This window comes from Camarhynchus parvulus, chromosome 2 (assembly GCF_901933205.1).
Source record: "Camarhynchus parvulus chromosome 2, STF_HiC, whole genome shotgun sequence".
Taxonomy (NCBI): domain Eukaryota; kingdom Metazoa; phylum Chordata; class Aves; order Passeriformes; family Thraupidae; genus Camarhynchus; species Camarhynchus parvulus.
Genome location: NC_044572.1, coordinates 126,384,595 through 126,404,770, shown reverse-complemented (window position 1 = coordinate 126,404,770; position 20,176 = coordinate 126,384,595). Strand labels below are relative to the sequence as shown.

Genomic DNA, 20,176 nt, shown 5'->3' with positions numbered 1-20,176 from the left:
CTCGGCCCCGCCCCCGCACCGGCCCCGCCCCGGCCCCGCCCCGTCTCGGCCGCACCCCCAGCCCCGGCCCCTGTCCGGGCCCGCCACCGCCCTGGCCCCACCCAGGCCCCCTCTCGGCCTCGCCCCAGCCCCGGCCCCGCCCCGGTCCCGCCTCGGCCCCGCCCCGCTTCCTCCTCGGCCCAGTCCCCGGCCCCGCCCCAGCCCCCGGCCCCGCCCCGCGCACGCGCACGCGCGCCGGCCCACGGCTGCAGCGGTAGCGCGAGGCCAGTAAGAGGCGGCCTCGGTCGCGTCCCTCCCCTTTTCCCGGCCCGACGCGCGGGATCGCGGCGGCAGCGGCAGATTCCGGGATTTTCTCTCCCCGGCCGGGCCTTGTCCGGGTCGCCGGGGGCTGCCGGGCGGAGCTCCAGGATGTGGAAGCTGGTGCCCGCCTCGGGAAAAGGTGAGGGAATGCCAGACGCCTCCGGCGGGCTGGGCCCGGGCACCGCAGGCCCCTCGCCGCCCCTCCTGTCGCTCAGCGGTCCCCAGGCGTGCCGTGCTGATGGCTGCCCCGGGGCTGGTGGCTGCCCCAGGGCTGGTGGCTACCCCGGGGCTGGTGGATGCCCCAGGGCTGGCTCCAGCCGGGCGTGCCAGGCTGGTGGCTGCCCCAGGGCTGGTGGCTGCCCCAGGGCTGGCTCCAGCCGGGCGTGCCAGGCTGGTGGCTGCCCCAGGGCTGGTGGCTGCCCCAGGGCTGGTGGCTGCCCCAGGGCTGATGGCTGCCCCAGGGCGGGCTCCAGCCGGGCGGGCGTGTCCGTCCTGCCTCGGGCCGGTGCTGATCTGAGTCCTGGTCGCTCGGGGAGTTCATCCTTGGTGAAGCCTCCGTATTTCCCTGGAGCACTGCCGACCACTGCGCCTGCTAAACCCAGTAGGGCTGCTTTTCGAACCCGTGTAGAATGTCTTAGGGTAGCTGCAGGCTACAGAGTCCTGCTTTGAAATACCTGGAGAGTTGAACTCTGAGGCAGCAGCAGACTATGTTTCAAGGATCAAGTGTTGGAACTTCATGGCGTTTCTTGCATGAAGAGTTTTGAAACTAAATCGCCTCTAAACTTTTCTTTGTTTTCTTGTCTATAGGAGCTTTAATAATAGGTATCATATAATATATATTTCTTCCTAAGTGTTTGTAAGGAGCAGACTTAACACAACTGCATCTGCTCTATTTCCTGGTTCACTGGGAGGAAATTTTGGGTGTTTGATTTATTTCCTCGTGGATACAGCAGCTAATCATGTTGAAATGAACTGATTTACCTCTTACTGCTGGGAGAGCTCTTGAGTGAATCAAAACACTCTTCATTTTTTTTAGAATGATCATTTCTGCACAGTTCATATTTGGAAAGTTATTTGCCAGGGTCGATAACTGGAATGTGTCTTTACATACTCATATTCATCAAGGAACGTTTTTGTTTCTGTTGACCAGTGGTAGCACACCTTTGGGAGAGAGTCAAGCCATTCACTGGGAAGCCACCATGGGGTCCAGGTGACAGGCACAAAGCATAAGCCAAAGCATAAGCATTGGTCAGAGCCTGAACTTACTAACTATCAATTTCATTTCCATGAAGATCTCCTTACATTCATTAGGAAGACATTTTACTCTGAACCTCTTAATCAGTTATGTGAATAAATAATATAACCTCAAAAATTAGGTACCCTTACAAAGGTGTTTTAGAAAACCTATCTTATATTGTGGGTTTTTTTTTCTTCTAGATGTTACACTTAATCTTCAAGAAAGTATTGGTAAAAATATATTGTCCTTGAAAAAATTGTGCTGCCACTTTTGAAACTGATTCATCATAAAATGTGTCCTTTTATAACGGACAGAGCAAGGGAGCGAGAAAGAAAGAAAGAGGTTTTGTGTATAAGCTAAATAGATAATTCTAATCAGAATCACAGAATTCAGAGTCACAGAATAGTCTAAGTTGGAAGGATCATTGAGTCCACTTCTTAAGTGAATGGCACACATGGGGATAAAACCCACAACCTTGGCATTGTTGGCACCATGCTCTGACCATAAATGATGCATGGCAAAGCTGAGATTTAGATGTATTACAGACTTCTCAGTGTCTCTCCCATGTGCTTCATGTATTTTGATGGGGTTTCTTTCTAAATTGTTATTTTTCTGTCTCTTGTTTATTTCCAGGAGAGCCCTATCGGCTTTTAAGCGGTGTAGAATATGTTGTTGGACGCAGGAACTGCACAATTTTAATTCAGGATGATCAGTCTATCAGCCGAAGTCACGCAGTTCTGACCGTAAGTCGGCCTGAAGTAAGCCCTGTAAGTAGCCACCATTTTACTGTGCTATCAATGCCCTGTGGGAGTAATTCAGGCTGCCATGATCATGGATGTCTCATTTTGCTCTCACCAGTTTTATGCTTGGAGTAAAACCATTGATCACCTGTACTGTTTTTTTTTTATCTTGAATTTTTTTTTTCCCTTAGGTTTGTTTGCTTTTGTTGAGGAATTTTGTGGCATAATTTTAGCAGTCCAAGCTTCCTTTTATCCCAGAGCAAAGATTCACTAGGACTTTATATTAAAATAATCATAGCGGGAAAATGATGCAATTAAGTTTCATTACACAGACAAATTTTAGGTTCTGGGAAGTGCTTCAGTTGTTTTACTGCAGACTTAGCTTCTGTTTCATTTCACATCGTTAATTCTATATTTGCTTAGGGCACAGAAAAGAAAAATGTACCAAGGAGAATTAGCAATCAGCAATACTGTCATTAAGTGTTGTGACAGTTATGGATGTTTTGAAGCCAGTCAGCAGAAATTTGATTTATGTAACCTTATGTAGTGTTTAAAATAAAAAACATATAAAATATATTTGTCCCTTTAATACTGCAAATACTGAGTGAGTCCAGTGGAGGGCTATGAAGATAATGAGGGGACAGGAGCGTCTCAGTTGTGAGGAAAGGCTGAGGGATCTGGGCCTGTTCAGCTTGAGAAGAGACCACTGAGAAGGGACCTCATCAGTGTCTGTCAGTAGCTGGGAGGGTGTCAAGAGGATGGAGTCAGGCTCTTAGTGGTGCCAAACAGTAGGAATAACAGAAACTGGAACACAGAAAGTTCCACCTCAAAACACAAGAACTTTACTGTGAGAGTGACTCAGCACTGGAGCAGAGTGCCCAGACCAGGTTATGGAATCTTTATTCTGGATACTCCAAAGGAGCCTGGAGACAATCCCAAGTAGCGTTCTGTAAGGAAACGTGCTCCAACAGGCGGCTTGGATTAGATCACCTCCAGTGGTCCCTTCACACCTTATCCATTCTGTATAGTAGCATATAACTGCATGGCAGAATTTCATAGAAACAAGCTGTCAGTGTTCTCATTGGCTTGTGAGCCACTTTGGAAATCTGACAGTATCTAACCTCTTCTCAAGAGATGCTGGTGTCTCCATGTCCTGCAGTTCAGGGAATACTAGCATTCCTCATGGAAAGAAGCACAAGCAAGTCACCTCATGGTGACCTGAGACTTTTACTTGCTATTCAGCCCAATGCCCAGGATAGAACTACGTGGTAGGTGAAAATACAATAAATCTCAGAGCCTTGCTAAATTGCACTAGCTCTGGCTTTGGGCCAGTCAATGACTGCCATGCAGAGTCTCCAGAGAGATGAAGTGCTATCTCCAAAAAGACTAAGTGTAAGAAGCACAAAATTTTAAAGCTAAAAACATGTATATTTTCTCTCATTCCTCTACAGCAAAAAAACAGAAGATAAATAATTACATATAGCAAGCCTTACTGTCCAGAGTCTTTATTTAAGATGATATTTTGTGGGCTGGTTCTTATTTATCCATTGCTTTGATTCACAATGATAGTAACTTGTTTCTGATAAAGCTGTCTCATTCTGATAAACTATAATGGCTTATTTATGTTTATTTTCAGAGTCAGTCTCTCACAGTACCTGTATTAACAGTAAGAGATACATCCAAGTATGGCACTTTTGTTAATGGATCAAAACTCAATGGTGCTTCAGTGTCTTTGCAGTCTGGTGACAGAATCAACTTTGGAGTCTTTGAGAGCAAGTTTAGGTAAGTATTTTGATTATAAAATATCAAGTAAAAAATTAATTTTTTAGAAGAGTAGTTTAGCACATCATGCAACTTTGCAAGTGATACAGCAATGATTAATTTTTAGAAAGCAAAGGAGGTGTGTAGTATTTTGCCCGTGTTCCACATCTGCTTCTGAAATAGTTTTCCATTATATTTTTACATAATTTATTTTGACACTAGGAGATTAAAATTGTAGATTAAAAAATTGGCATTTTAGAAGATAACATGTCATGTACAGTGAGTATTTTCAGGCTCTTCTGGCAAAGAACAAAATCCTACACCAAATGAGAAGAAAGGAGAAAGGTTTAGAGTTTCTTGGAGCCCTTGTTAGAATGTAATGAGAAAAGAACTGACATTGCAGGAGGATGTGAAACCAACTTGATTCTTTTTTCCAAATTTAACATGGTAGCCAGTGCTATCTGTTTATTTACAGGAAGCACTTCTGAAAATGGAGTAGCAGATAAATAGAAAAAGTCTAATGACCATTAAAATCAATGTGGTGGCTTTGTGCCTTAAAATTTTATTCAGTTTAATCAATGCTACTAGTAATATTTATTGTTAGAAAAAACTTGACATTCTCCTCCTATTACTACAATAATTTTTTTTTAATATTTTAGGTAAACATACCTGAAACATGATACAGGAGTCATACCATGAGACCAGATACATCATGGCTATTGTACTAGAAAGTCTAAAAGTAGAAGGAAATTTAAATAATCTAAAAATGAAATAATATATCTTGTTATGAAGGATCTAAAATAGATATAAAGGCTTATGGTCAAGGATAATGGACATGTTAAGAAACTTACTTAAAATTGCATTTTATGACACTTGTATTTTCAAGTATTGATCTGTTGGTGACCTGTCCTCTTGAGCATACTTTTGCTTTTGGAGGCACACATTCAAATTTCTTTTGGATATTCCCAGACCTTGCTCTATTCTTGAGGCACTAATTCTATGTGATGTCTGTAAGAGGGCCACAAGTCCATAGAAATATTTCAGGTCAAATTGACATTAATTTTTCTGAGTAAAAATTAGTATTTTGTTTCTTCAGGAAATTTTAAAGCAGGAAGATTTTACTTTGATCTAGATTAGAGTATGGGTCTTTTTTCCTTCAGATTTCCATGAGATACAAAATGTGATAGTTAAGTCAGCTCTGTTCATCATGATGATTGGCTGAATTAACTTAAGCAATTCTCTCTTTGCAGAGTGGAATATGAACCTTTGGTTGTCTGCTCCTCATGTTTAGATGTAGCTCAGAAAAATGCCTTAAATCACGCCATCCAGCAGCTTGGAGGCCTTGTAGTGAATGAATGGACAATAGAATGTACCCACCTTGTAATGGTATCAGTAAAAGTTACTGTTAAGGTATGTTAAGCTTTTGCCTGTTGATAGCATTGCCTTGCATCCACAACTGCTAATTTAATTCTAGACCTGTTCAAGACTTTTCTCTACAAAACTGTAGCCAGCTCTTCTTTTTCCAAGTTTGGAAGTTGTGTATGTCAACAAGAGGTTGAAGGGAAAGAGAATAAAAAGAGCCAATTTTGATGACTTAGTGATTTTCATGAGTTGCCTTCTACATTTTCATAACTTTAATCAAGACATCAATTAAAAGCTAGGCTGTTAGAAGCAAAACAATCCTAGAAGCACAAATCAGTATTGTTTTATTTGTTTGACACTTTCCACATCTTACATCTTAAAAAGCTAGTATCAGTTGAACCATATTCTATTTGAACTTTTTCTATGCAGTAAATTTGTGTTTTCTGGTTTTTCAGACTATATGTGCTTTGATTTGTGCTCGACCAATTATAAAACCAGAGTTTTTTTCTGAATTAATAAGAGCTGTTCAGTCCAGGCAACAGTTGCCAAATCATGTAAGGTAAGTTGCCAAATCATCATGTTTACTGTGTTGCAGAATGAAATTTGTGGGAGTTAGATTATCAGATAACTACACATTTATCTGATGATTTCTGACATAATGCACAATTCATAGTAATTTTATTTGTGGAGGAATGCTTAATATGATTAACATTTTAATATTCCAGCAATTTTATTGTTCTCATCTCTAGAGTTATAAAATGAGCTCTGGAATTGACTCTATGCTTAGATGTTGCTGTCTCTGAAAGGGAACTTGTTTGTTGGTATTTAAATGTTGCTTCAAATGCTTCCTGGAATTGATACATAAAAATAAAGAAATTACACTTTTATAAAAGAAATTGTATCTAGTTTATTTCATTGCACAGAGGTATGTTTCCAGTGTGCTGTTAGTTACTGAGTTTACTGTAAACTTTGGTCAGAACAGACTTAGCCTGACCATTGAATTCTCTGAAATAGAAGAGGTTTTTAATTATCTGTTGAGAGATGAAGTGAGACTAATATGCATTGGCTTTCACTAAATGAGAATAAAATATTCGTTGTTTTCATGGTTAAATTAACTTCAAAAGGGAATTCTTAATTTGGAATCAATAAATCCTGCAGAATAGCTCTTCTGGTTATTTTCTCAATGTTAGAAAATGTAAAATAGTCACAATATTATATGTGACAATTTAATCAGAGCCCATATTGCTACTCATTTTACCTTGAAAAGGGAGATATTTGTGTTTTGTTTGAGGGTTGTGGTTGTTGGTTTTTTATTGTATGAACATGTGGTTTATACAGGTAAGAAATTCCCACTGTGTATATACATTCATATGGGCATAAATATGCATACATGTTAGGAAATGGCAATTTGTTTTCTTTAGTAGGTGTGGTAGTAGCCATTGGTAGAACAGTTTGAAGACTGAGGCTCGGTAGATGCTGAACCAGGTTTTGGTGCACACATGGAAATAGAAACAAAACAAGAGGATTCACAATAAACTGTGCTTGATACGTAGTAAAATATATTTCACAGGACATGAGACTACCTTGTTACAAAAATGCAGATGCCAGTCTGGAGCAATTAGTAGGAAATACTCCTTAGTTTCTAGATGCTGCTTTACATTAGCAGGGTTTATTTAATATGTCAAAGCCACTCAGTCATCTGTGAGTGGCTTATAACTTACTTGTTCTTCAGTTTCAGAAGAGAGAATCTGAATGAATTGTAACTTTCCCTTCTACTCAAACTTCTGCATTGTTTTCTGAGGATGTAAGAAAACTTAACTAACTATTTAGTACTCTCTGAAATACTTTCCTGTGAGATTTTTTTTTCTGTTTTAGTACAGGTCATACAAGCCATCAAAAGCTAGTGATTGGTTGTACAACTTGAAATTTGGTTGGTGGAATCTTACCTGGTGGTAATGCTGCTGTTCCTGTCTGTTACAGGAACAAGTAAACAGTGTCTTTGTCTTGCAGCCAGGATGTGTGTCCATTTAATACAGAAGTGACAGTATAATTGGCTTTTAAGTGCTCCCTGAAAAAGAAGCAGATGGATATGTTTACCTTTCTGAAATATTTTTGCTAACTTTTGAGATGCTGAGAGGACCTGAACTGGCTAAAAGGTAGTGGTGACACTAGCAGTATATGCACTATGTAGCTTTCAAAGAGAGTCCTGCATCAAGCTAAATGAAACTGCTGATTTAATACACAGATCTATGTTTAAAATAATTGCTGTATTTTAAGTAGGTCATGGTTTTGAGATGTAACTTGAGGGAAGATGCTGAAAGTTTACTTAGCAACTATTTTCATTAAACTTCCAAAAATACTTGTAACTTCGACTGGGAATTTCTATATTGTGCATTGTAGCTAGAGCTGACCTGAGCTGGTGTAGCCAGAGGACACCAGACAGCTTGGGACAATACTGGTTTGGGTGTGAAGCAGGAAAAGTATATTGAGATGGCAATACTGGGTGACGCTGCTAGTTAAGTCTTTACTATTATTGTAGAGCTGGTTTCTCCCAAAAAGCCTGGGGAAACATTATCTTAAAGTTAAAAAGAAAAATATAATTAAAGTGTCTTTTTGTTTACAGTAAGACTTCATGTAATGGCAAACTTGCAGTTCCCATATGAATGTGAGACTTCGTGAGTTTTTTTATGGTGTTACCCCAGTCCTCTGGTACTCTCTGACAACCTATGCAAGGAAGAACAATAACTGAAGATTTCACAAATGGCTGCATGAGCACAATCCTGTATTAAATAATGTGTTTTATTACTGCCGGCCAGTGTCAATAGTGCAGGGCTTTGAAAAAGAAAAAAAGTAACAGAGTTTTTAACAGAAACTCACCAAGAATCAAAATCTATGTATTGAGAGATTCAAGGTTGTAGAGGATCTTTTCTAGATAATGGTGTTAAAAGTTTACTATTAAAAGCTTATGAGGCCAAATATGAGGAGCACTTTAGAATCCTGACTGCAAAAGACTGTTGCCTGTTGAGTTTAGATCAGCATTGGGTACAAGTTTATAAGGAAAGTCAAAGATTGTTTTTTTGGGAGACAATAATAATTTAAAGTTGTATGCTGAAGTTAAAAATGGAGATTTTAAAATATAAAGAAACTAGAGTCTAGTTTCAAAGTAGTGAAAACTGTTGTTTTTCCATTTTTACTTGTCCTTTCATCTTTAAAGATGACTTTGTGCCTTGTATTTGTCTTAGGTTAATAACCATCTCTAGAGAATCTGCTATCAGAAATCTTCTGGCATAATAACTAAAGTTTGAATTGCCCTTCTATGTAAAATTAGCAGGTTTTATCATATCTATTCCATTTCAATGCAACAATATTTCTGTAAACAGATTTGAACAGCCTGCTGAAATAGATCAAATATCTTTCAGAATCTGGTGGATTTAGATTGCTTCATTTTCATTGTGTACATAAAGGTTGAAGACTTGATTGTGGAGAACACATAAGAATGAAGATTATTTAAAAGCACCTGTAGCTATGTAGCCTATTCATAATAATTTTAGCCTATCACAATTGAATTGCATATTTGGATGAAGTAGAAAATTTATGTGCTTATTTTTGTGTTCAGCTTTAAATATAGGTTTATTTTTTATGATTGAGGGATGTTTTTCTGTTTACATATGATTGATTTTTTTTCCTGTGTCCTGGTTTGAGAGGAAGTGAGTTTTTTGGGATGCTGTGGTCAAACCAATAGATGCTCAGATTTGAGCATTGGCACCTGGTGTGACCACTGAGGACATGGATACGCCTCTGAGAACACTGAGGGTTAAAAGCAGAGAACTCCCAGGAAAACTTTCTCTTGTGTTCTGGTGGTGAAACAGGTCAGACCTCTCCTGCTGGCTGTGGGCTGGGCGGGGGAGGGGAAGCCAGGTGAGGTAGGCCAGGTGAGGTAGGCCTTGGACAGAGAGGAGGTGAAGACCCCTGCAGGATGGCAGGGTGGAGGAACCCTGAGAGTCATCAGGCAGTCCCCCCACCCAGGAGAGGGAGAGAGAGAGAGAGCACAGCCGGTCGGGTCAGCGGTGAAGGAGAAGGGCGGGTGTGGCGAGAAGGTGCCCACAGGGCAGCAGAAAAAAATAAAGTTTTTTCCTTCTTCATTCCTACGTTGGAGCCTGCTTTGCTCTATTCCTGATCACATCTCACAGCAGACACCAGGGAGCATATGTTTTCATGGGGGCACCGGCATTGCGCCAGTGTCAAACCATGACATTCTGAAATGTCAATATTTTGGCATTTCATATGTTTCTTCCTTGGAATCTGCCAATCTTTGGTGTTAAACTGAATTTTTTTGCTGTGTTTCTTTTTTTTTCCTTGCATAGTAGTATGGAAAGGATACGTGATCAGCTGTCAGAATAAAGATACGTAGTTCTGTGATCAGCCAAACTATGTACATAAACAGCTGTTTGGGTACAGATGTGGTATAGTTTGGTTAAAATTGACCTATAGTTTCCATTCTTTCTGACTTATGCCGTCATCTTGGTCTGTCAGACTTGCTGTAGCAGTGAGTATGTGGCTCAAAGATCTTGTAAGTATCCTGAAATTATTAGGTAGATGCATGTCCTAACTCCAGAGGCTTTTCATGCTCTGGGCAGGCCATCATTAACTGGAGCTGAGGTCACAGGCCGTGACATAATTTAGGGCTTCAGGGTAGAGGTTTTTTTTGCCTAATATATTTCCCAGCTAAACTGCTCAGTTTCCCTGTATTGGATGAACTAATAGAGAATCTGCCCAGTGAATCCCTTCTGTTCTCTATCCCACAAAATACACTTTTTTTGCTTTATCCAGGCAAAAAAAGTGTATTTGTCTGCTGTCACATTGTAGGCTGTTCTCAAGTGTGGTGGTACACAATTTGACACAGTAGAAGAGAATGAGAGGTGACTGTCCACACATGGAGAGTAGAGGAAGCAGGATGACTAATTTTTTGTGGAGTTTTACTGTTATTTAGAGTAAGTGCGGAATGAAGTTGCAGTCTCATTTGTCAGTATCGTTAGTAAGAATGTGGATATGTGTACAGCAGTTTGGGTGAATGCATTCCTTAGAGTGTTTTCTTAGTTACTGAAGTAGAAAGCCTTGGCCTTGTCTTTGATGTTGAGAAATTGGCAGCTCTGTTTCTTCTTAACAATCTCTTGAAAATTATTTATGTAAGTAGTTTCAACAGAGAAATGCAGCATTTTAACTTCTGAACTTTACTCTTGAAGTGACTATGAATCAGTACTGATTAGTGAATCTGAATTTTGTAACTTTTGTTTTCTGTTCTTGCAGTTTTTATCCTCCAGTTGATGAGCCTTCCATTGGCAGTGAGAACTTGGATTTATCTGAGCATCATGAAAGGAAAAAAATATTCAATGGAAAAACTTTTGTATTTCTAACTGCCAAGCAGGTAATCAGGCTTTACATTGCAAAAATATTGCAGGGGTAGCGAAGTACAGATTTGTTCACTCTGAAATCGCACTCATTCTGGGTTCATGGGAAAGAAGGATTTCTGTGTATTTATCCTATGGTACAGTGGCCTAAGCAAGATAAAATGTAGAGGAGGACAGAACATATTATATCTGCAGTAGTGCATCAGTGAGAAGCACTACACTGATAGTTCTGTATTCTGATACCTCTGAACTGACTGCATTCTAAGATTATTTTTTTTTTGCATTCACTTTATAGCACAAGAAACTGGGTCCAGCAGTTGTTCTTGGAGGAGGGGAAGTAAAGTTGATGACAGAAGGAAGAAAAGAAATGCCTTTACTACTTTCTCCTGAAGTTTGTGTAGTTGATGTGGGTTTGGCTAACTCTCAGATGTCAGGATTCGACTCTATGACAAACTGGACTGATTCCATTCTGACTGACTTGGAAAGGTGCAGCATTGTTCTCTTGTACAGCGGTAGGGTAATTTCAGAACTTCTACAGAGATTTGGTGATGGTGTTTACATACATATTTAAGCAGGAGCCTGCTTATAAAGAGGTCATTTTTACATTGTTCTAAGTATTTAGCAGAGTAGCTAAAACTTCTTGAGGCAGTAAAGAAAGAACTTGGCAGTTCTGTGAGGATTTGATGGAATTCGCACTTTTTTTTTTAGAACTCAGTTCTACAGAAAAAATTCATTGGAATGAATGAAGCTGCTTTAAAATTACAGAAAACAAATAGTTTATCTTCTAGTATTTAAAAGTTAAAAATATATTCTTAGAAATCAAAATAGATAATTTATGATATTTCATTGATTATATGTATTTCATTAGAAGGAGATGAGATGGCGCCTTGAGGTCATGTGGTTCACTGTTGTATAATCATTTGTACAGTGTTTTTGAAGAACAGCTTCTGTTTAATGAAAATGACTTTTTGTTTTGGTGGTAAGTTTTGTTTGAGAGGGCAGACTGCATATGTTATAAATGTTAGGATTATCATTATGCCATTTTATTAAAACAATGAAACAAAATCTCAATCCTAACACATAAACCTAGTTCCTCCTAAATTTTCCTGCTAGGTAGACAGTACTCAATCTCTCCTCATGACTACAGAAGATTTGGGGGGGAAGGGTGCCTGACTTGAAAGAAGTGCTCAGATTTTTCAAGTCTCTTTTCACACATTTTTGAATCAGAGCATAATTGGTTATATGCCCAAAAATCAGGAAAGGAGAGATGTATGGGCCAGATTACTGGAGCTAGACAGTGGCTACAGCAGCAGGAAACATGGGAGTTCATACATATAGGACATGGCTCTAATGAAGGATAATTGTGCTGACTTACTGTATTGGGAAAAAAGGTAGTGTTTTTTGGAGGCTGATTTTTTTTGGAGGAAGAATGGAACATTTTGTACTTTGCCATACCCGTGGTCATTTGCCTGTTCATCTTTGAATCTGTACTGAAAAGCTTTTTTTTATTATTTGTATATTAACAGCAAGAATCTTAGGACTATTCCAGAGGCAGAAATTGGATTGGCAGTTATCTTCATGTCTACAGAAAAGTACTGCAACCCTCAAAAGCAGCCTGCTTCCAAAGGTAATTGGAAGAAGGGTAGTAATAAGTTAACAGCCTCAAAGAGGCAGTATTTCTTTTTGTGTAGGAGCATCAGTTATAATGTTCGAGTTGTTCTGTTTTGCAAGACCACTAAAGAAAAGTGACGTTCCATGAAAAATGTATACACCTCCAAAGAGGTAATTGCTTTTTAATGGTCTTGCGGTAAATTGCAGTGAAAATTACATCACTCTTAGATGTAAATAAAAAAGTAGATCTAAAACCAGCCTAAAAGGCAGACACATAAAACAGTGACCTTGAAAGGAAAGGTGCTTTAAAAACATCTGAAGTTCATATTTTTAGTGAACACTGAATTTATATGTATGTAGTAGTTTGAATTCCATGCTATTCTGTCTTTTCATAAAAGACTGGGGTAATCAAGAAGTAAAAGATGAATGTCAGAAATCAAGAGAATAAGAATGGAAACAATTTGTTCTGGCTTGCTTTTTTTTCTTTTTTGCTCTTTGCTCTAAACAGAATTTGCTTTAGGAAAATACAGACACCTCCTGCACAGTTCAAAACTAAAAATAATCTTTCCATAAGTTAAGACAATGAGACATGATCACCACACTTGATGAAGTGGTAGTTTGGGAGTGGACATTCCAAGTCATGACTTGAAGCTTGTATTTGCTAATGCAGTAATAACAAAAGTCTTGGAGAGACAGAAAGAGGTTTTGTTTCTCTCTTTTCATGCCTCTTCATATTCTATATTTTGTTGCTATGAATTTTTCAGAATTATGCTTTATAGATTCTGGTTTGTTCTACAAAATATTGTATCAGGTAGAAAATCCTACCATTATTTAAAAAACTCAAAGAACAACCCCCCTAAGTTTGTCTTTACATGCAGGAACATTACTTACTTGAAAATATATTTTGAATAGAGAAAGACATACATGCAATCCTGGCAGAGATGCTGATTCTTGTTTCCAGTGTGAACAGTTCAATTGGGTAAAAGTTAAGCTGTCTAAAATTGTGTAAACAGGCTATATATATCAGAGTTTAAAGAGAGCAGTGTTTAAAATTGAAAAAAACCTGTGTCCCAGATACAATAATCACATTAGAGATCATCATACAGGAGTAAATATAAGGAATTTTGTGCTCTTGACAGTTTTGCATGGTCTATATATTGCATGATATATATTTTATTCTTTGCATTAAATAAATACCTCATGAGTTTTTAAGTACATTATGTACATATTGATATATGATTTCTCATTATGCTTCATTTTTATTTAAGCAGAATTTCGTTACTTAATCAGAAGAATATGTAACTAAATCTGAATTCCAGAATATGGTCCTTTCTGTCAGGTTTTTAAAATTAATAAATCTGCTCATTTTTTAAGGAAAACTGTTTTAATATCATTTTACAAAGATCTCATGTGATCAGGTAGTAATGTGCAATAGCACATGCAAAGAATCACACATTTGATATTAACCTTCTAATTCTTCTCTTGTGTTGGTCTTGCAGCTGCACCTGAAAGTTCTGCATCAGCTGTCGCAGGCCGAGCGATTTCCCAGAATCTGGCTGTGGATGAAACCATAATGCCAACTGCTGCAGATAGTAGCACCTTATACATAGCTGATACAGAAGAGCAGACATGGTAATTTCTAAGCTAATACATGCAAATAGAGCTGTCTTTTATGGCAGAGGAACTGTATCATTGCCATGGGGAAAGATATACAGGGTTAGAAATGCCATTCACTAAATTGCTGTCACTTGTCTGCAGTGAGATAATTTCTGCTTTTGAGTACTAGATTACAGAAAGCATCCCATAGGATTTAGATGATTTACGTGACACATGTAGACACTGCATATCTGTCTTGACTGTCTGAACTATTAAAATTTTTCAAACCATTTCACAATTATAAAAATGTATTGATCATAGCAGATTTCACAGTTTGTTTTTAGCACATTGTTTATAAGTTTATTCAAAGTACAGGTATAGCTTTTTTAAAAAGTGTATCTCTGATTTGATGTATCTCTGGTAACCTCCCATGTGTCATTTAGTATTTCTTTCCTCTCTAATCTAGTATGGAGATAGAGAATACTTCCCAGGTGCATAGACAAAGGAAAATGGCTTTCCAGGATACAACTGGAAAGAAAAGCAGTGGCGTAAGTGGCAGTGTAAATGCAGGAACATCGATACCTAGAGGGAACAGAACATCTGGATTCAGTCAAAGAAGTCAGCCTGTCTCACCATCTAAAATTCCAGAAGCTGGCAAACCTCGTGAGAGTGCTTCATGTCATCCAAACTCAATTACAAATTACTTCCCGATTTCCAGAAAAAGGTACTTGAAATGTTCTTGCCATTACTTCTCTTATTGGTATGTTCATGATGTTTCTGTAAAATTTTAACTCAAACAATGTACTTTAAATTTGACATATACTTAAAAAGATAATTTTTAGATCAAATTCCTAGAATAGAAAGCTTTTCCTCAAGGGTACTTTAAATTTCACAATGCAGTTCCTAAAACTCCTGAAGCTGTTATGTTGTGGGTACAGCTAATCATACTCAAAAATGCTTTTGTAATTTCTTTCTTTTGTAATTTATTTCTGGCTAAGGGAAAGAGCTGAAGAAGAAGAAACATCTGTACCCAAAATAGCAAAATTGGAGGAAAGGTCATCACCTCTTCCCAAGAGCACTGAATCTACAACTTCATTGATCTGCAATAGTGAAGCAAAACAGCATCAAAAGAAAAATAACATCCTTGACCCAAATTCAAATTTTGCAGAAGACATGGGTATGAAGCCTATGAGGGAAAGTGTCAAACTAACAAGTGATAGAACAGACACTAAAACCACTTCTAGAGAAAATCATGCACCAAAAAAGAGAAAGGAATTAGATGATTTATCTGAAGATACAGAAGCACTAGAAATTGTGTTTGGAAGTGGAGACATAGACTGGGAAGATCAAATGGCAGATCATGACCAGGAAGCTCAAAGAAGTAAACGAAAAAAGCGATGTTTGGAAGCCAAAGGAAGTGGGATTCCAGAAGTGACTGTGAATCAGCAAGAGGAGAATAAAGTATTGGTAAGTTTTATATTATTCTCAGGTGCCTAATCTTGAAATTTGCAACTTTGTTAGAAGGATGCAACTAATTCCTTTAAGGAGGAGGTTGCCTGCTTAAAGAAAGCGGCTCTGTAAAATTTGTTTGCTTAAATCTCATACATCAATTTTTAGTTCAGAATGATTCATCTTTTACATGTGAACATTGCAGTTTTACACTTACTTAAATGTTTTTTCATTCTTCTGGGCATTTTTTTCTTTGGTTATTGAAAGCTATTTGTATTCTGAACATTTCCTTTTTTTTTTTTAACTTTATATACTGTAAGTAGGAGAATATATTTGTAGTCCAAGAAAAATTTTTCATAATGCTTGCTGCTGTGTTAATTACAGTATTGTTATTTATACTAAGATAGTACTCAATCATATTTTTGTAATTAATTTTCTAAAGAAACTTCTAGTTGACCTCTTCTGTTGAATACCACAGTAGTGTCCAACATCTTTTGATATTGTGTGAAAGATTACTAAAATTCTTGTATGAGAAATTTAAAACCAAAACCAACAAAAACAGCAGCAAAACCAAAACACAGCTTGTGTTTTTGTGATTATTTTCCTTGTTTTTGTTTTTGACACTAAGGAAATTTTCTAAGAGGTATGAAGAAAACCATACACCTTGAGTTAACAATGGTCACTCTGTTGGAAAAAAAGAAAAGCAGGTTTGTAAAGGAAAACAATGTTGAGAGGTCTAGAGTGTTAACAATACAGTAGGAATAAGAGCAAAAGTTTATTTTTTTGTTTATTTAGCATATATATCTTAGCACTTACTGTCCAGTCCATTTACAGTGTAGGCAGTGTTTAAGTGTTTAAAAGTTTGAATGCATGATTAACTGGAATTTGCAAGATTCCTTGGACCACATAAGAATTAGCAATTGTCCATGCATCCTTAGGTCAGAGCAGCTTGACACCTTGTTGATGCTTTACTGGAGCTTGCTTCTGGCAAAGTGTGAACTTTAACTTCATTAAAATGCTCTTTTTTTGTGTCTGTTACTAACAGGCAAACTTAAAAAGACAAGTCCTGTAATTTAGAGAATTTTGTTTCTTGCTTTTTACACTATCAGACAGTAGGTACTTTTTATTAGGTCTGAGCATACTGGCAGACTAAAATTGGTGCTTGCAATAGTCTATTGGATTTTGTTGTTTGGTGCTTGGAAAGTTTTTCCTGTCAGGATTCTGAAGGAGAAAAATAATCTTATGTGCAACTATACTGGTACTTTAGCAGATATGCACTGAAAGATTTCTGCAGAAAAGAAGTCTTTTCATAGTTTAATAATGACCTACTTTATTAATGTAAAATACATTTCCAGTGGACTAGGAAGGAGATTTCATTATAAAGGTCCCCAGGCAAATTTGATAAGTGTTTTCTCTAAGTACAGATGCACCTTGTGTATCTGACAAGACAAAGAATGTGAGCAATTGACTCAAAATCTAGAAGGTGCATAAAGCTGATTTGGTATTTTATCAACTATTGAAAACAATTTATGTAATGCAAATCTAGTTTTAAACTGTAGGATATAACCTGCAGAACACTTTCTTGTCCTGGTGATGAAATGTCCTTTCTACACATATGTACACTTCAAATATCAAATTGAAAATGTTACTTTTTATGTTCAAAAGCTTTTACAGTTTTCCAGAACCTAACAGAACTTTGAAGATTGTACAGATGGACAAAACTTCCTAGTGTATAAGGAAGAAAGAAAAAAAAGACAAGTGAACAAATAGTTGTGATTTTTTAATAGAGAAAATCTCCAATGATTGTTACAGTGTGCATAAAATCATAAAAAAATTAATGTACAGGACAATTTCTTTCCTGTCTAAATATTTATATTGATTTCAATATGTTTATTCTACCATAAAGAGCAGAAAACAATTCTATGTAATTCATTTCCATTTCATTTCAGTTTTATATTGAAAATATTTATATTCAATAATTTTTAATCAAATAGATAGAAGAGGAACTTGGATCAGTTCTAACTTCAGAAATGAAAACTAATATCAAGCAGGAGTCTTCAGTCTTGGTAAGGAGCCAGCCAGTAGTAAGTTTGAACAGCGAACTTTAAGACGCATTACAAAAAGACATCAAAATTTTTGCTCTGCATAACATAGTATTTTTGGATCCATTTTTGTTTCAGGGTAAAGGAGGTTTGGAGGATTGTACTCCTTAACATAATCCTATGTAAATTTGAATAGTGCAGTCCAGCTTGTAGACTGTGAAAAAGAGTAGTTCATCTGTGTGCTTCTGTAATGGCATTTGATGGATACTTAAAGGTGACTGAAACTATATGTCACTGTATTAACTCTTTGATGTGGTTAATAGTTGTACTGATGATTTTCTTAAGACCTGCCAGGGATGTAATCTTGTCTGCTGTAAGATCACAACTTAAATGGAAGAGATGGAGCATTGGGAAAATGATGTCTTACTACAGTGATTAACAGTAGATAGCACGCTAGTATTTTGTAGGTGAGATGAAGGTAGGAAGGAGAGGAGAATTGCTTGGAGTGGCAGTGAGGCAGAAGAGTGGAGACTAGGCTGAATGAAACCGAAATAAAAAAATTCTGAAGAGATAGAGTGTAGCCAGTCAACAAGGGACAGAATAATACCATTTCACCCACATACAAAAAAACCCCAAGAAGAGGGAATGCTGAGCAGGTATACCAAAGTGCAGGGTCAGCTCAGATTAAAGGACTTTTAGTTATATTTTACTATAAAACAACTGTACTGCAATTGGGCTGAGCTGTCCTTGAACATAGTTCGGTGTTATTTGTGAGCTTGTCCTGCACCCAGACTCCTTTGGAATCCACACAGATGTAGCCCCAGGGAGCAAAGTGTGCATGCAAACTTGCTGGCATATGAGCATTCTCATGGACAAGAAAAATTTGATATATTAATAAAAATCAGCTTACAGCCCTAAAGTTGGGCAGATATCTATAGGCTAAAATTGAGTTGAAGATGTTCAACTTTGTCTGCCGTGGAGCATTTAAATACATATTTAAACACAAGCAAAATAAATTTACCCTATTCATAGTATATGAGGAGGCTGAGAAGTTTGTACATTATCTTAGCTTCTAGCACTGCTCCTGCTTTCCCTCACTGTTTTGTAATCCTAACTTCTGTTTAGCTCTGCTTATGATAATATCTCTACAGTTTGTACTGTTAGATATGCTGTATGTCTGTTCACACACTTGAATGCTTCTTCCTTTTTCTTCCCACATAAGAACCACAGCAAACTGCAAGATGACTGCAGCAATATTCCTAGCAGGCTTCTCTTGACAGAGTTTAGGTCACTGGTTGTCAGCCATCCAAGACAGAACAGTCATCTCCCTGGAAATAACAGCTATGGGGGAAAGAAAAATTTCAAAATGTTCAAAAAGGTTGGTGTGTTTTTTGAATGGTCACAAGATGGCACTATTTAAAAATACTAAAAAGTGTTGCCTTCAGATTGTAGAAATGCATTACTAAAGATTTTTTTATAAATTGATAATAACCAAAGAAAGATACAATTTAAATACCATATTATACTGTAAAAAGTATTTTGTTAGTTGACTGAAGAAGTACCAGGTTGACAAATCTTACCTTGTGCTAGATTTAGATACTTGTGTTCCCTGTTTCAAGCTGTTACTTGGAATAAGTTGTTAGGTGATAACTACTGTAACTTCAGTTATACCTCCAAAAGCGAGATATTCCACTTCTCCAAAGACCTAGATATACAGCATAGGCTGATTCAGAATCTTCCATTTTAACTAATAAATCTTGTATTTAGAAATAGAACTAAAGCTATATCATAAAGAAGGTAAGATGATTGCTTGCTTGGGTCCTGAAGACAATTGCAAAATGTTTCTTAGTGTTCAGTGTAAAAGTATCACTTCAGCTTACATTAAAAATAAAACAAAAAGTAAAATCATATGGTATGAGATGACTAGAAAGGCACTTCAGTAAAATACTATGTATAGAATATGATCAGATAATACTACTTCCTGAGAGTATGCTCTCATTTTTAGATGTTTTAATTTTTGATAATAGTTTCTTTTCCACTGTTTTGTTACAGATGCTTATGTAGTCTGACAGTAAAATATAAACTGATTATTATCAATATTTCAAACTCCACTTAATGCACTATGAAATTTATTTATTATATTTAACTTAGCAGATGTATTTTTGTTTGTTTCTTTTGGTAAAAGGAGGGAGTTAATAGCTTTCTGTAAATGCTTTTTTAACTTCAGTCACTTTTAAATATGATCTTTGAATGTTAATCGAAGAAAGACTGCCTGACTTTCTTCTGTGATATCTGAATAGACTTTCTGAATTTGTTAAAATAGATCTTTAGTTGCACTATGTTTGCCTTGTAGTTGTAAGAATTTATTATCCAACAGGTAGCTTACCCTGGGGCAGGACAACTTCCACACATTATTGGAGGATCAGATTTGATTGCTCACCATGCTAAAAAGAATTCAGAGCTAGAAGACTGGTTAAGGCAAGAAATGGAGGTAAGAAATTAGTTTTTAAACGTGATCAGATAAAAACTTGACTAATGTAAGTGGTCATACCAACCTGTGATCATTACTGGGAAACTTCAGGATTTTATTTTTTAAATAAAACCTCAGCTGGTTAGTCATCCACACATACTCATGGGAGTATGTGCAGTAGTAAAGTTACTGAATGTCAG

At 37.5% G+C, this 20,176-nt stretch overlaps 1 protein-coding gene across 2 annotated transcripts in view; it reads left to right on the top strand.

The window, feature by feature from the left end:
• Positions 1-246: 246 nt before the first annotated feature.
• The window catches only part of NBN (nibrin), a 26,818-nt gene continuing 6,888 nt past the window's right edge, over positions 247-20,176 (top strand). Inside the window, exons 1-14 of one of the 2 annotated variants that reach the window (XM_030970962.1) lie at positions 247-439; positions 2,171-2,304; positions 3,914-4,059; positions 5,289-5,448; positions 5,856-5,959; positions 10,708-10,825; positions 11,104-11,294; positions 12,335-12,435; positions 13,919-14,051; positions 14,482-14,739; positions 15,014-15,482; positions 17,459-17,530; positions 18,729-18,884; positions 19,884-19,997. In XM_030970962.1, coding sequence (XP_030826822.1) covers positions 409-439; positions 2,171-2,304; positions 3,914-4,059; positions 5,289-5,448; positions 5,856-5,959; positions 10,708-10,825; positions 11,104-11,294; positions 12,335-12,435; positions 13,919-14,051; positions 14,482-14,739; positions 15,014-15,482; positions 17,459-17,530; positions 18,729-18,884; positions 19,884-19,997 — 2,187 coding nt within the window. In that variant the 5' untranslated portion in view covers positions 247-408. The remainder of the gene's footprint in view (positions 440-2,170; positions 2,305-3,913; positions 4,060-5,288; positions 5,449-5,855; positions 5,960-10,707; positions 10,826-11,103; positions 11,295-12,334; positions 12,436-13,918; positions 14,052-14,481; positions 14,740-15,013; positions 15,483-17,458; positions 17,531-18,728; positions 18,885-19,883; positions 19,998-20,176) is intronic. The other variant, XM_030970965.1, reaches the window with a different exon arrangement.